This window comes from Schistosoma mansoni, chromosome 6 (genome assembly GCF_000237925.1).
Source record: "Schistosoma mansoni strain Puerto Rico chromosome 6, complete genome".
Classification (NCBI taxonomy): domain Eukaryota; kingdom Metazoa; phylum Platyhelminthes; class Trematoda; order Strigeidida; family Schistosomatidae; genus Schistosoma; species Schistosoma mansoni.
In genome coordinates, this window is record NC_031500.1 from 18,219,284 (window position 1) to 18,236,755 (window position 17,472).

At 38.6% G+C, this 17,472-nt stretch overlaps 1 protein-coding gene across 1 annotated transcript in view; it reads left to right on the forward strand.

The window, feature by feature from the left end:
- Nucleotides 1–15,977, forward strand: part of Smp_009300 (hypothetical protein) — a gene marked incomplete at both ends in the record, with an annotated part of 17,116 nt that extends 1,139 nt beyond the window's left edge. The window contains 3 exons of the mRNA XM_018798489.1: nucleotides 6,560–6,740; nucleotides 7,149–7,209; nucleotides 15,257–15,977. Coding sequence (XP_018653425.1) covers nucleotides 6,560–6,740; nucleotides 7,149–7,209; nucleotides 15,257–15,977 — 963 coding nt within the window. The remainder of the gene's footprint in view (nucleotides 1–6,559; nucleotides 6,741–7,148; nucleotides 7,210–15,256) is intronic.
- Between the last annotated feature and the right edge of the window lie 1,495 nt (nucleotides 15,978–17,472).

A 17,472-nucleotide genomic window follows, 5' to 3' on the forward strand; every position in this document is an offset into this window, starting at 1 on the left:
CCAAACCATCCAGCTCAGAGAACAAACCAACATAAAAATCACCCACCTGAGCTACAAATCTTCTCCACCATCACTATTTTCATTTACAATTCTTCTCGGCACTGAATCTAAAAGTTATACTTTGGAGTAGTTACAATCACTGACTGACTGACTGATGATACATTTAGGGCGGAGACTACTTTAAACAACTAAGATTATCCGTCATATATATAATGTTCCTGTGAGTTTTATTTATTTATTTAAACATATAAATATTGGTACAAAGGGGTACCAGATATATATGCGCCGCACAAATCTCATTTCATTTTTGTGAGGGCTGTGATACTGCCCAAGTGCACAAACTGAAGCAGGTGGTTTTCTTAGGCGACCACACCCCGAAGCCTTTGACCTAAAGGTGTGATATACGAGGCTATGGAGCATCGTGAGGAGATACAGTCCCATGGTAGCCACCAACCCGGTGAAAGTGCCGGACATTCACTTTTCGTCTCCTCAATTTCATAAACAACACCCGTGGTACGAGAAGGCAGTGAGTGGGACTTCCCTGACAGAGGCTATATACACGTGGCCATGTGAGATCATTTCGAGAGGGAGAATGGACTCTCCCCACTCTCAGCCTTACCATAGCATTTGGGGGCTGTGAGTATTGAGATGCGGTTGAGCAAATCATTTTCAAAATCATTCAGTCGAGTATTAACAACATATGGTATGGGATAAGTGTACATTAGTTCAAGTTGATGATATTCAAATCTCGATAATGCAATGAGAAGACGAAGATTATCAGAACTATGTGATATATTAGCGCAATACATTTCGAACAATCTGATCACATAGTTCTGATAATCTTCGTCTTCTGATTACATTATCGAAATTTATCAAAGGGACTAATTGCTTTAAAGATATTCAAATCATCAAAGCCAATGGGAATTGGGAAAACAGGATGTAAATAGGTCTAAATTAATTCCAGAGAACATCTAGATTATTCTTATTGAAATCAGTGGATAACTGTGCACTCAATGTTATAATATCGTTAAAGTTTATTATATCACAATTTGATCATTAAGATTAATTATATATATTACTAATTAAGTAGTGTTTTACCACTAGTTAACTGTTCTTCTACAGAAAGTGCGTTCGACAAATGCTGTAATATTATCCAGAGACTTCAATACTCAGATTGGGCATCTAGGTACAGAAGAGAGTTGTTTAGGTGACCGATGAGGACTTGTTGGTCGCAGGTCAGATAACGGTGACAGTCTACTGCAAATCTGCGTAGACTACAACCTGTTTCTGGCTAACACTAACCTCTGACACAGTCATCGCCGATGTGCCACCTGGCGTCCTCCCTCTGCATCTTAAGCCTGTACTCAGATTGTTCACATCGCGATCAGCTACCACTAGCTTGGTTGTATACAAGACTGCCACTCCTTTTGGAGTACCTATCAGGACTCTGACCATGTCCTTGTTTGCGTTGATCTTACCTGACACTCCGCTGGCCAACATATTCATCGTCCTAAATGGATCGATATTAGTAAACTGATTGCAGCTCCTGTTCCAACTAAATATCAAACCAAGCTAGGTGCAAAGCTAGCCACCATCCCACCGAAAATTATAGATATCCATTGGTTGCAATTGCATGACGCCATGGAAGTAGCGAGTAAAGTCGCATGCAGCTTCGCGAAACGTCCCGCTTATAAGCACTGGATTTCTTCAGACTTCTCACAACTTATTGAATCCCGTCAATCTACTCTGGGTGACTGCCAGTTTGACCATAAACGAAGACGGTTACGCAGTGAAATTGGGCATAGCTTGCGTAAGGACCGAGAAGCCCAGTGGCCGGAGTGTGCTAACGAGTTGGGAGCAGTAGCTGCATCTAGTAACCACCGAAGGCTCTTTCAACTCATCCGATTCACTGGCAGCAAGAAGTCTGGTGTGAGTGAAACAATCTGTGAAGATGATGGAATATCAATCACTAATATTCATCGACGTCTTGGACGATGGGCAGAATTCTTTGAATGGCAGTTCAACTGACCTGCTGCTCTGGCAACATCGATCAGATTGTCCTGCCCTCCATGGCCTGTGAGGACTGATCCACCAAAGGAGGCGGAAGTCCCCAAGGAACTCCAACTCTTGAAACACTATAAATCACTGGACCCAGGTGACTTATTTCCGGCTCTTTTTAAAGATGGTGGTGAATTTCTGGATAAGAAACTGACTGTGTTGTTTACAAAGGTTTGGGAGCTAGAAAGTGTTCCAACATCATGGAATGAGTCGATAGTCGTCCCTATCTTTAAAAAGGGTTCACGTCGTTCCTGTAACAACTATAGAAGATAAGTCTACTTCCGATTGCGTCCAGACTATTGGCTTCTGTCATTCTTCGTAGATTGTTTAAAACCCGAGAACGATTGACTCGCGAGGAGCAGGCTGGTTTTCGTTCTGGTCGAGGATGCATTGATCATAGCTTCACCCTCAGTCAAATGTTAGAACACCGTCATACTTTTACAAGACTGGAAAGACCCTGATCCTGCACTCACGTTGGGTAGTGAGCAGATAAAAATAGTCGAGAATTAATTATATCTGGGTAGCTGCATAAGTGCTGGTGGTGGTGTGAGTGATGAGATCAGTTCACGTATAGTGAAAACCAGAGCAACTTATGTCAATCTGGGCCATCTTTGGCGCCTTCGTGATGATAGTCGGATCTACAACGCGTCCGTGAGGGCAATTTTTCTGTAGGTTTGTGAAACTTGGCCTCTTCGAGTTGAGGATGTTAGACGACTGTCTGTGTTTGATCATCTTTGTCTCCGAAGCATTGCTGACATCCAGTGGCAACACCGTGTTAGTAATGCAGAAGTTAAGCATCGTGTGTTAAGACACAGCGAAGATAATTTAGTTACTGTTACCATCTTGAAACACCAACTTTTGTGACTTGGATATGTCCTACGAATATCATCCCAGAGAATTCCACGTCATGCACTATTTACTGACGCTTGGACTGGTTAGAGAAAGTGGAGAGGTGGTCAGTGTATGACATGATGTCGTGGTATGAAAGAAAGCTGTGGTTGTATTTTTTCTAACTGAACTGGTTCTCTCATTGTTTTCATTATTACTATTATTTCTTTCCCGCACACTTATTTTTGTTCGCTGTTGTTTTTCTTTTTTTATGTTCACTTTACATTCTCTGTCCCTTCACAACCTCGTTGTCATTGTGTGGCCCATCTATATTTAATGCCACCTTGTACCAATCCTTGTGTATTCAAATAAATAAATAAAATATTGTTTACAACGAATGTACCATTTCAACTTCGTATACGTACTAACATGATTACTTCTTTCCATATTAATATATGTTGATAATATGTGGTTTTAATCGATCTAGACTGAAATAAGGAAACACTGTTTAATCGCTTTTTGATAAGTAGAGCCTTTCGTTTCCTCATACAGAAGCCCAACATAGTACTCGGTAGTTGAGATAGATTAGTAGTCTTATAGTTAGTCGAATAGTGTGTTCAATATGGTATGTATAATCCATCAACGTCGAACCCTATAATCTGACTTTCCTTTTAAATAATGATTTACCCCTCTATCCATCACATGTGTCATTCTCTAAAAAAAGGGATTGATTTTTCACTGAAAATTTGGTCCTGCTGTGATGTGTGCTACTTATATCGATAGATATAAGTAGCATGTATCATAAATCGAAAGTGAAATGTCTAGCGCCAGAAAGTTAAGATCAAAGAAAAGAGAACGAGAACAAAGAATGATTGGTGTGGAAACGATGAAAGAACAGTAAAATGTGAGACAATCGATTGACATTATGCAAATGAAGTATTTACTGTATGATTCTCAGATTTTACTAAGACGTTCTGTGATTTTGTGTTCAAATACATTCGGTTTTTCCTACTTGTGTGTCTTTTTTCATCACACGACTTCTTATAAGATGTTGTTGAGATTTTAATTTTCGTCTATTTCAAAGTGCTCGCGCGCGAGACTGGTAGGTCTTGGGTTCAAATCTCGCGAGGCGGGATCGTGGATGCGCACTGCTGAGGAGTCCCACAATAGGACGAAACGGCCGTCCAGTACTTCCAGGTTTTCCTTGGTGGTCTAGCTTCAATTGACTCATGATTTTAACTATATGTAAAAATTAATCCATATCTTCCAATGGAATTCGGAATAATGCATGTTTCTATAAGCCCCCAAATGCCATGGTACGGCCGAGAGTGGGGAGAGTCCTCTCTCTCTCTCTCTCCAAATGATCTCACATGGTCACGCGTATATAGCTTCTGCCAGGGAAGTCCTACTCACTGCCTTCTCGTGGCGAGGGTGTTATTCACGAAATTGAGGAGACGAAAAGTGAATGTCCGGGACTTTAACCGGGTTGGTGGACACGGAGGATCCACCTAGGGGAGTTAGAAAACCCTAATTTCAAACCAGTGGTGCACATGGGCTGGTTCCAGTATCCTGAGGGAACAATTGCGTATGAACCAATCGTTGGTGACCGGCTACCATGGGACTGCATCTCCTCACGATGCTCCACTGCCTTGTAGATCAGACCTTTATGTCAAAGGCTCCGGGTGTGGCCCCCTAAGAAGACCACCTGCTTCAGTTTTGGCACCTGGGCAGTATGACAGCCCTCACACAAATAAATGAGATTTGTGTGGCGCATATTTATCTGGTGCCCCCTTTGTACCAATATTTATGTGTTTAAATAAAAAAATGTTTCTATAAGAAACAAAAAAATCGATTTTATTAGTTGGATTCACGGGTCAATTAAAGCTAGACCACCATGGAAAACATGGGAGCATTGGACGCTGTTTCGTTCTACTATGGGATTTCTCAGTAATGCACAACCACGATCCCGCACGCGGGATTCGAACTCAGGACCTATTAATTGCTCTTGGAAATGCTTAACCCCTAGACCATTGAGCCGCCATTTAACGGTGTTAATCTCTAACTTCGACCAATCGACGAAATTGCGCCACCGTTCACCATTGTCTACGGTGAGTTACTGTTTCACACCAGACGTGGTTGAACTCCACTGGTCATGGCTTCTCATTAGAACTCCAGGAAATACCTCCTGAAGCCAATCTATAGTGAGCAGATGATGACTTCACCACCGAGGAGTCCTATACTAAAACGAAATGGCTGTCATGTTCTTCTAGGTTTTCCATAATGATCTAGCTTTAATTGACTCATGAATTCAACTATTAAATTACTAAAATTTCCACGACACCTCCGTTATAAATGTTTATTTTACATCAGAAACGAATTGGGTCGATATATTTTTTTGTTTTTACTGACTTGGTATCAGTTGATATCTTTTTATTACACTGTTTAGTTTCCTTTTTGATGTGTCATTCTATGCTAGTGATCCTTATTAATATTCACCTACATCGATATGTACCGTTTTGCGTGCCCCTTTATTAAAGATTACTCATCTTGATTAATATTTACTAGATCAACGTTACATATAACTGGTGATGTTAGTTGTCATGGTGCAAAATCGGTTTTATTTGTACAGTTTTTTTTCTTTTTTTAAAATCTTGGACAAATTATCATTTTCATAGTTGAAATCATGAGTCAATTGAAGCTAGACCACCATGGAAAACCTGGAAGCACTGGACGACCGTTTCGTCCTATTATGGAACTTCTCAGCAGTGCGCATCCACGATCCCGCACTCACGAGATCCGAACCCAAGACCTACCAGTCTCGCGCCAGAGCACTTAACCGATAGACAACTGAGCCGGCCGTCATCCAATGGTGTTAATGTCTAAGTCCATCATCATTTGTAACTTCTCCGTTTTTAATATTAATTATTCCTTTTGAATTGTAGTATTTCTCATTCGTTAGATTTCCATTATTGTACTGATGATGTGTAAGGTGTTGCAATTTGAATTGAAACATATTCCATATCAGTTGACTATGCTGTTAAATAAACTAATTCTTTTATAAGTGGGGATGGATAGTGGCTAGCAGTGTAATCCAGGAAGCGTGCAGCTTCGTTCAATTTGGGACTCACCAGCTGGATACACCTGTATCCGAGGGTTGGTGTTCACTTCAGGACTCGAACCGACTATCCATCTTTGCTTATAATGCTTGTGAATTAAGGCTATATCAAGGCAATACACATAGCATGCACATATGCCAATAAGAGACTGACCAGTTGCAGTCCTAAACAACAATCAGAAGATTCAAAAAAATACTCAATGAATTTAAACTTCACCTCATTGCACAAGCAAGTGGCTATCAGGACTCAATAGCTGAGTGAATAACGCGATGGTGTTTTAAGCGAAAGGTACTGGGTTCGAGTGCCAGAGTGAACATCAACTCTGAGATGTAGGTACATCCAGCTGACGAGTCCCAAATAGGACGAAACGCGCTTCAAACTGGATTCCACTGCTAGTCACTATCCATCTTTGCTTATAAGGCTTGTGAATTAAAGTTATATAGAGGCAATACGCTAAGTATGCACATATGCCAATAAGAGACTGATCAAATGCAGTCCTAAACATCAATGAGAAGATTCAAAACTAACAATACTTTTATATTTTCCTTTTTTTCCAGGTAAAGAAAAAATGGGAAAATCTTGTATCAAAAACAAAACGTAAAGTACGTGCTGGTCATATTACACCAGAATTAGATTGGAATGAAACAAATGCAGCGGTTATGCAATTTCTTACACAACATAGTCCACCAGTACGTTTACGTTATTTAACATCAACTACACCATCATTATTTAATCTTGGTAATTTACAATCAGCTTCATCAACATCATCTATGTTATCAACAGCAGCAGCAGCGGCGGCGGTAGCTTCATCTTCATCATCAATGAATTGTACAAATGGATTTAATCATATTAATTCAAATAGTTATGGATTATCGAATAGTAATTTTTTAGATTCATACAATACTACTACTAATAACAATAGTAATAGTAGTATTAATATTAATTCGTCAATTTTTCCTAATAATCAACAATCATCATCTTTTATGTTGTCAACGTCTAAATCAAATTTCATGAATCAAGACAATAAGAATAGTAGTAATAATAGTAATAATACTACTACTAATAACAATAATAGTAGTAGTAATAATAATACTGGTCAACTCTCATTTGGTAATCATGAACCAAATAATTTAAATTCATCAACAGAAGAAAATGATGTAGATATGACAAATATAACAAATGTTCAAAATACTACTACTGTTGAAGGGTATGTTAAACTACTTTACTTTCTTCCTTGTTGTGATATAATCATTTTTAGTTTGTAATGTTTAGATTTTAGTACAGTTTACAAGTATGAGAATCTTGATGAAGTTCTGGTATGGCCGAGAGTGGGGAGATTCAGGTCTTCCTCCTTGAAATGCTCTCACATGGTTACGTGCATACAACCACTGCCAGGGAAATCCTGCTCAATGCATTCTAGTGGCGGGGGTATTGTTTACGAAATTAAGAGTAGGAAATGCGAATGTCCGGTGCTTTAACCGCGTTGGTGGATACGGAGGATCCACCTAGGGGTGTTGAAACACCCTGATTGCAAACCAATCATGCACATGAGCTTCAGGATCCTAAGGAAACAAATGGCATCATTTAAGGTGGTGTAAAACAATAACCAATATTTCACCATGGGTCAATTACATCTAATTGGTTGTGTTAAGTCTATCGAAGCGTCCAAGTGATCTGATTGAGATACGCGCAAAATCGAAGTTTCAAAACAACGATTTGTCTACAAAAGCGGTTCTATTATTATATAAAACACAAAATATAATTACAAACCTCAACTTGTGAGGTGTCTAGGCGTTTAAACGCGTCGTTCAAGAATGAAATTAGCAAAGGCTTCGATAGTACAAGGACAACCGATAGCTCTGTCGAAATTGGACAACAGTTTATGAGCAATCGAAACTCGAACGAAGAGCAAAACAATATGGGAACTGTTGCGTTTAAACAAATCCGCAACTGTGGATAACCGTTACAGTAATTAAAGTACAGTGATTATAATGAAAAATACAATGATAAGTACAATAAACATAATAAATATATGTGAACGTTTCCGAATGTCACAGTACAACTTGCGTTACAATGTAAATGTGAAAATTGTTAAGGATACAACTGCTTACTGAATATAAATAAGTAGTATAAAACAATAAACAAAGAAGTGGAAGGAGAGCGAATAGGAACAAAACGACAAACTTAACAGGTTGTCGTATTTTTTTTATATATATCTTGATTGATCATATATGTATGGGTTTAAACTAAAAATATATTAAGTAGTAGTCATATTCTGACTGACTCTCATTTACCAATGTGGCACTTAAGTTATAGCATAACATATAATGAGGGTTGAGTTCACAGCAAATTCCTTTGAACAGGATTAAAATAAATAATCTATTACTTACTTACGCCTGTTACCCCTCGTGGAGGAGTATAGGCAACCCATCAGCATTCTCCATCCAACCCTGTCTTGGGCAATTCATTACAGTTGTTTCCAGTTACTGTTCATCCTTTTCATTTGTGCTTCCAATTCCCGACGCAGTGTGTTCTTTGACCCTCCTCTTTTCCATTTCCCTTCAGGATTCCAAGTTAGGGCTTTCCTTCAGTATTACTTAGTATCGTCGGCATAGATTAACTGAATTAATATAGAAAATGATATGAGAGTGTAGTGGTTTCAATTTTATGTAGGCTATAAATGAAACATAACTCATTCAAAACACATGCACATGGGCTCCAGTATCCTGAAGGAACAAATGGCGTACGAATCAATTGTTCGTCACCGGCTACCATGGGACTGCATCTACTTACGATGCTCCACTGCCTTTTGGATCAGACCTTTAGATCAAAGGCTCCTGGTGTGGCCCCCTATGAAAACCACTTGCTTCGGTTTGAGCACTCGGGCAGTATCACATCCCTCACACAAATCAAATGAGATTTGTGTGGCGCATGTGTATCATTCAAAACGATGAAAAGAAAGTATTCACAAAATATATCAGATTATTTTTATTAGTGTAATATCCTCAAAATTATATTACGTACGGTCATTTTTAAACATCAGCTAAACGGTATTCTGAACACCATTTCATGTTATTACAATGTGAAAAGAAGTACTGAGCTTAATGACTGTCCTAAAACAATCAGCTTCTACGTATATTTGACACTTATTTATGGCGAGACTATCACTTATGGACGAACCAATCAGATTTAAGATAACAAGTTTTGAATTTTGGCGCGAAATTCATTTATACATTTGGCTAAATGGAGTTTTAGCATTATAGCTGATGTCAGTTTGTGATGGGATTTTTTAACCCTAACCATCAACTGTAAATCATAACTCTAAATAGCTTATAACCCTCATTTAGTCCCAACCAGTAGATGCCCATCCTCTAGGTCACTTCAGCGTCTCTTGAAGGTTGCCTATAAATTATAGTTCTACCTAAAAGGTTTCTATTTACTAATTACTAAATAGATAATAATATACATAAAGATACATTGAATTGTAACTTAATGTTTTTGACAGATGATTAAAGTATGTCATCAGTAATATTATTAAATGGTAAATCTTAACTAATGTAGACCAGTTAAACGGAAACTTTAAATAACCTCGGCAAACTCTTGATCCTATTCAGCTAATCGAAAATTAGCAAGTATGAATGAATGGATGAGTGATGTATGATACTAGAACTAGGATTTAGGTTTAGAATTTAGAGTTTAAGATTCTCGGAGTTACGATTAAGAAGTAGACTTTAAGATTAGGATGTACAATTTACAATTTAAGGATGATAGTTAGGATTAAGATTTAGAATTTAATGTTTACCATTTCAGTTAACATTTTATTTATTTATTTAAACATATAAATATTGGTACAAAGGGGCACCAAATATATATGCGCCACACAAATCTCATTTGATTTATGTGAGGGCTGTGATACTGCCCAGGTGCCCAAACTGAAGCAGTTGTTTTTCTTAGGTGGCCACACCCGGAGCCTTTGACCGAAAGATCTGATCCACAAGGAAGTGGGGCATCGTGAGGAGATGCAGTCCCATGGTAGCTGGTGACGAACGATTGATTCATAGGCCATTTGTTCTCTCAGGGTACTAAAGCCCATATGCACCATTGGTTTGGAATTAGGGTTTTCCAACTCCACAAAGTGGACATGGAGTGTCCACTAACCCGTTTAAAGCGCCGGACATTCGCTTTTCGTACTCTCAATTTCATAAACAACACTCGTGGTACGAGAAGGCAGTGAGTAGGACTTCCCTGACAGAGGCTATATACGTGTGGCCATGTGAGAGCATTTGGAGAGGGAGAGCGGACTCTCCCCACTCTCGGCCGTACCAGGGCATTTGGGGGAATTTAGCTTTCATGATTGGGATTAGGTTTTACGTTTCCTGATTATAATCTTTAGCATCTAGTGATATTTTGGTCATTGAAAAACTAGTTATCTACATCCGATAGACAACAGTTTGCTTTGATATATGCGCCATAACCTTGGAGGATATTGTTCGTTTATTGATGAGTTTGTGATTATTCCTAAGGTTTATTGATGGGGGACCGGAATCCTATAAAGAATGTAGGTTTACATCATGGTAACAATTACACCTTAATTACGTAATAACATAAATTGTCGAAAGTGAATGCATACTGACCTAGGGGAGAAGCTAATATATTATTATACTTTAAGTTTCAGCACGATATTTTACTTCAATATTTGTAACAACTGTTATGACTTTATAAAAAGAAGGCCGTTGCCAATTCGTTATGATTTTATGTCCGCCTTTTATCACGTAAGTTATCCACCAATCGGAGTACGACTTGTCTAATCTTAACACTGTGCCAAATCAATGACGTTCAACTGGTATGAGCAGTCTAGTGTCCTTATTGATCCCTTGTCCGCCTAACCCTTCCAATTCAGTCCAGAACACCAAATGCAGCTTCTGTTACGCGAATCATTTATTTCAAGCATACTCAGTTTATATACCAGACAGATAGACCGCATCACACCATAAAACAGAAAATAATATTTGTACAAAATCAAGCCAAATGTGACTGTGAACGTGGGATACAATAATCAATAAATTGAGTATAATTTAGGGACAGTATTTATTTATTTAAACACATAAATATTGGTACAAAGGGGAACCAGATATGTATGCGCCACACAAATCTCATTTATTTGTGTGAGGGCTGTGATAATGCTCAGGTGCCCAAACTGAAGCAGGTGATTTTCTTAGGGGGCCTTTGACATAAAGGTCTGATCCACAAGGCAGTGGAACATCGTGAGGAGATTCAGTCCCATGGTAGCCGGTGATCAACGATTGATTCATACGCCATTTTTTTCCTTGGGAGCCTAAAGCCCACGTGCGCCATTGGTTTGGAATCAGGGTTTTCCAACTCCCCTAGGCAAACTTTCTGTGTCCACCAAGAATATTTTTAGCTGAGAATGAGGATCTTCATAGCATCTAATCTGCCAATTAGTCAAGATCACTAGCCTTCGTACAAGCAGGGTGGTTTGAAATGAACCACATAAAATTGTACAAAATAGCCATTGTTTAAATATTGTTGATTTTTAAACAAACTGCAAAGTTAGTCAGTCATGATCAAAATAAAACCTAGTGTACATATGCGTCAGGCCAAATTTTCACATCTAAATCAACACGATGAAGTGGAATTGATAAGATGAATGTATAGGTGGTTGGTGGTAGTCAGAAGGTAACCCTGTATGTCGGTGTCATGCTAGTTGGTACTTGTTAGCTAGGAATACTTGTAACCTTTTGGTAACTAATATTCCCTATGGGATTCGAACCCAGGTTATCCAGTTTCACAGACAGATCTCAATACTGAGCTGTTCGGTCAACGGATTCCTGCCTACTACCTTCAAACAATATCGAGTCACTTAAACTAGTTTCCAATTTGCAACTTGATCGACAGAATTAGATCAGTACTAAACAGAGTTCGACGCCTATGACATTGGTCGCTACTCAATGACCAACAAATTGTAAGGTAAATAATAAAAAGGATGGAATTATAGTAGTATTAAAATTAAACATACGAATCAAGGGAGAGTTTCGTTCTCTAAGTTGGACGGTTTGGTCGTGGAGCTTTCATTGTTCTTCTAAACAACCTTATCAGCTCAAATTTCAGGCAAAAGTGAAGCATTCGAATTTCTCCACATGTGAATCACAGTTTGTGATGATGTTGTTCAGAAGAACAATAAGAGCTCCATGACCAAACCGTTCAACTCAGAGACACCAATCTTCTCCATCATCTTAATACAAATTAAGGTTTAAAGTCAGTCAGTCAGTCAGCTACAACGTAGGACCAGGCACATATATGCATCGGTCCAAGTTGCCATACCTCGTTAGCACAACAAGATCAACACCGGATTAATAGTAGTTAATTTAGTGTTGGTAGTAGTATATAAATTATAGGTTGTATATAAGGATATAGTATAGGAAGGAAGAGAGATATGAAGCAATTTTAGTCTCAAGGTTTAAGGAAAGATAAGGAGTGTATACACCTACGCCATTGTGATCGATTCTCAGCCATGTCACACAGAGTCTCCAACCATTGGTTACGATAGTCACGCGGACCCCAACCAGGTAGTCTGCATCTGCCAACATGGCTCAGACTAGAAGTTAGTGACTTCAAGCACTGATGCCATGTTTTGGTTTGGCCGCCCCTAACTCTCTTCCAACCGTCCCCAATACTAGTCATCATAGCGCGTCGTGGTAATCGGTGTTCAGGCATACGTAACACATGGCCCAACCATCTCAGTCGATGAAGATTCATGACCTCATCAACTGATTTACCATCGTTTCCTAATACCCTGTGTCCAACCTCACTATTACTTACCCGGTTATCCCAGCAGATGCGAGCAATATTTCTAAGGCATCTGTGGTCAAATACTAGTAACCTACGAGTATCTTCTACTCTTAATGGCCATGTTTCACAGCCGTAAAGTAGAACAGAACGAACTGATGCGCAGTATACTCGTCCCTTAATTGATAGACGGATATCTCGTCTACGCCATAGGTGACGTAAGTTGGTAAAAGCCAAACGAGCTTTTTGAATCCGTGCAGAGATTTCGTCAGACACCAACCCATTAGGGCTGATCAGACTTCCAAGATAAGTGAAGTTGTCGACGCGTTCGACTACTTCACTCCCTATCCTTAGTTCAGGTGTTGACGCAGGCCAGTCCTGGAGTAACAATTTACATTTGGATGGGGAGAAACGCATCCCAAACATCCTGGCATTATTACTGAGTTCCAACAGAAGACTCTGCATTTTGCCAGCATCTTCACCAAACAGGACTATGTCATCTGCGTATTCTAAGTCGCTTAGTGGTCCCCCTGGTAGGAGATCAATTCCTGTAGATTCAGTCGAAGAGAGTGTTATTTGCAGCAACAGGTCTATAATGAAGTTAAACAAAAACGGGGATAGTGGACAGCCTTGACGGACACCACTTGAGGTTGTAAAATCATATGACAGTTCGCCATAAGCTCTTACTCGACTAATAGTGTTCGAGTAAAGAGCCTTCACAAGGTTTATGTACTTCTCAGGTACACCTTTCAATGACAGACACTGCCACAGAACCTCTCGGTCTACAGAGTCAAATGCTGCTTTCAAGTCAAGAAAAACTATCATTGTCGGACGCCGATAAGCGTGTCTGTGCTCTAAAACTTGACGAATGGTGAATATGTGGTCGATACAGCCACGACCAGGTCTGAAGCCAGCCTGATTTTCTCGTGTTTGCAGTTCACGAGTCTTAGTTAGGCGCCCGATAATTATTGAGGCTAGTATTTTAGATGCTATGTTAGTCAGACTAATCCCTCTATGGTTATCGCAGGATGATTTGGACCCCTTTTTATATATTGGGACAATCAGTGATTGTGACCAGTCAGATGGGATTACATCCGTCTCCCAGATTTTAGCCAGAATATTAGTCAACCTAATCGCTAAAATTGGACCACCATATTTAAAGACCTCTAGAGCCAATCCATCAGGACCAGCTGCTTTTCCTCGTTTCAGATTACTTATAGCCTTTTGAACTTCAAGTAGGTTTAAAACACAAATAACAAAATCAAAAAAATAAAATGAGTGAAATAATTTTGAAGATGAAGAATGGTGAATGTATATGTTTCTCTGCGATTGATTCTGAACCGTGACGTAAAACATCTATACTCACCATTGGTCATAATTATCATAAAGGTCCTGTTATATCTTGAACTTAGATTCTTAGTATGTCACGTAATACTTGAGCACTTGAACGCTAGAACCCTCTCAAGTCGCAAAATGAGAAAAAGACAGAAGACTAGTAAGTAGAAATGTTATTCCCAAAACTGTCAAATATAGTCAGTCTGAGTGCTGTTAGAGGTATGAGGGCAGTTATCGCTTCCAGGTCGCCACACCGTGGAAGGGTTCTTCTAGAGGTACCTGAAAAGAAAATCGGGTTAGAAGCAGTCTTAGTGACCTGAGGGCGTGACCGCAATGTCCAAGGGACAACTACTTGAGGTCGGTCACATACGACCTTTTTGTGGGTAGTTTTTATGTTAGCTCCGTACTTGTTGCGACCTTACCGCCGGAGACGGATATCCGTGGGATAAGGCGAGGTGTGCATTTTTAGGGTCGACCTTTCCTAACCCACACCTCCTTGTAGGAAGGCAGCACCGCTGTTATGCTGGTTGTCTGAAGGAAACACCTTACTGCTGCCACACCTCTGTACAGTCAGCAGTACAACTTCGCTTTCGGACCTTGGGTTTGCTACTTTTAGTCTTACCGCTCTTCAACCGACCTGTCTGGCATGGTAGGACCTTGAGGAATGATTGTTCCAGCCAGTATAACTCGATTGGTTCATCACGATAGGCAAGTCCGACCACCATGTCAAGGTAGCAGCAACGGTCGGGGTCAAATATAGTACAAAAATCTCATGTATTTATAGTTTTTAGCTGAAAGTAAATCATCATTTCGGATAGCCAATAGGCATATAGGGGGTGCTTCTTACTCAACCAATAGGAGAGCTACACCTCGACATTCTGGAATGTTCCCCCAGTGGTGATTGGCTGGAATGTCTTCGGCTCTTTCTAGGCTTCTTGAGGCTTCCTGACGAGCCATCCTAACAGATCTTAACCAGATTAGTTTACACGACTCAGAACAACAGTTAACTAGTCTTGAATTTAAATGTTTTCCCATTTCTTTTTCTAACTCAATATTTTCTTTCTCATTGATTATTTTGATTTGTTTCTTTTTTTCATATCACACATACATAGTGCTTCAGATGTTGGCAATATTACTGGATCAGTACATGAATCATTTCTATCCTCTTTTTCACCATTTAATCAATCTTTCATTAATTTTGGTTTACCATCTACAACCGAATCATTTTATACAACATTTAGTCGTGATATACAAAAAGAATTATATTTACAATTAAAACAAGAACATGAATTACGTATGGATATATTACGTTTACAAAAGCAAACATGGTTATTACAAATGAATTTATTTAAAAAAATGAAAGCTGAACAAATTTCAAGTTTATTTTCATCACCTAGTTTAATGATGAATACAACAAGTGTTACTCCTTTAACCACGACTACTACTACTCCTACTCCTACTACTGCTCCTTCGATGTCTACATCGTCTGTTGCCACTACTACTACTACTGATCCTGTTAGTAGTATGAATAGTACGTGTACTACTTCAATATCATCGAATACAACAACTGTAACAAATGAAACAACTAGTAATAGTTCGATTATTCCTAAAAAATTGACAAGTAATTCTATATCCCATTTAAAAAAGAGTAAAGAAGAAGAAGGAGGAGAAGAAGAACAAGAAGAAATTGAATCACAATGTATTATATCAAAGAATTCTTTATCACCAATGTTTCCACAAGATGGTTCAAATGGTATTAATAATCATGATTCACAACAAGATAACTTGTTAAATGATCATTGTAGATTAAATAATGAAACAACAAAAAAATAAGAAATTTAATAGAATATACAATTGTATATTGTTCATTTAATCAGTTATTGAAAATTATATTGTTTTAACTATATAGTCTTTTGATAATTTATTACATTTTGTTAGTGTGATTTAGTTTTGTAATTGCATATTCATTTATTATGCTCTGGTACAGGCGAGAGCGGGAAGGGCCCGCCCTCTTTCTCGAAATTCTCTCACACTTCCACGCATATATAGCCTCTACCAGGAAAGTCCTACTCATTGGTTTTTCGTGGCGTGGGTGTTGCTTACGAAATTAAGAGCACGAAAAGTAAATGTCTGGTGCTTTAACCGGGTTGGTGGACACGGAAAGTCCACCCTGATTCCAAACCAATGATGAACATGGGCTCTAGTATCCTGAAGGAATAAATGTCGTATGAACCAATTGTTGGTTACCGGCTACCATGTGACTGCATCTCCTTACGATGTCCTACTGCCTCATGGGTTAGGCCTTTAGGTCAAAGGCTCGGGGTGTGTCCCCCTAAGAAAACCACCTGTTTCGGTCTGGGCACCCGGGCAGTATCACAGCCCTTATACAAATCTTATGAGATGACAATTTTTGTTAGGCGCGTATATATCTGGTGCCTCTTTGTACCAATGTTTATCTGTTAAAATAATAATAAATTAATAGAATTCAAATCACTAGATTTACTTGGAGAAATTAAGTTTTTGTTTCCAGCGTCATTTTGTAAGTTAACCAGTACATCATATAGAGTTAGATAACTATAAACGTTTGCTAACATAAATATCCCAATCATTGTAGGCAATGAAAGTTTACAACAGACCTAGCTTATTGTGGTGTTTGTTATACGAACTAGTGATTCTTTTGCACTTGATGTGTGTATGATTTCGAATGCTAAATACAATACGTTCAATTGCGTTCACCTAGTTCTGTTTGGTTTAAATTGCACTACTTCGGAGATTTCTAGTTGTAATATCAGTTCCTGAAGATCAATAATGCTCGTTTTGTGATTCCATTATAGATGACTTAATTTATTTCATGTGATGTTCGAAAAGGTGTTCATTAAGGTTTAAAACCTGTGAAGTAAGAACTCAGAAAACACAAAATAATGCCAACCATCAAAATAGTTAACAACTTCACTTAGAGTAAGAATGATTTATTTTAATAACTTGAGATTGTTACTCTGTCTAGTAGCTTTTGAGCTTATATCCATGGGATGATTATTTTTTCAAATTAATTTCATAATATCTACTTGTGTTAAACATAAGTTATTTGATTAAGATTAGTTAACGGGTTAGACTAATCATTTGAAATTATCGCTACCTATGCTAAAAAGTTACTGTGCCTTCTTAAATGAAGATCATTAAAGGACTGTTTTAAGTCTACATTTGATAATTTCACATATCTTGAGACGAGGGCACGTTATAATACAGTGACTTTAATATTGTACTTTCTTGATATAACTCTTGACATATAGTCACTGGTGACTGGCTTCAAAAGGTATTTCCTGGAGTT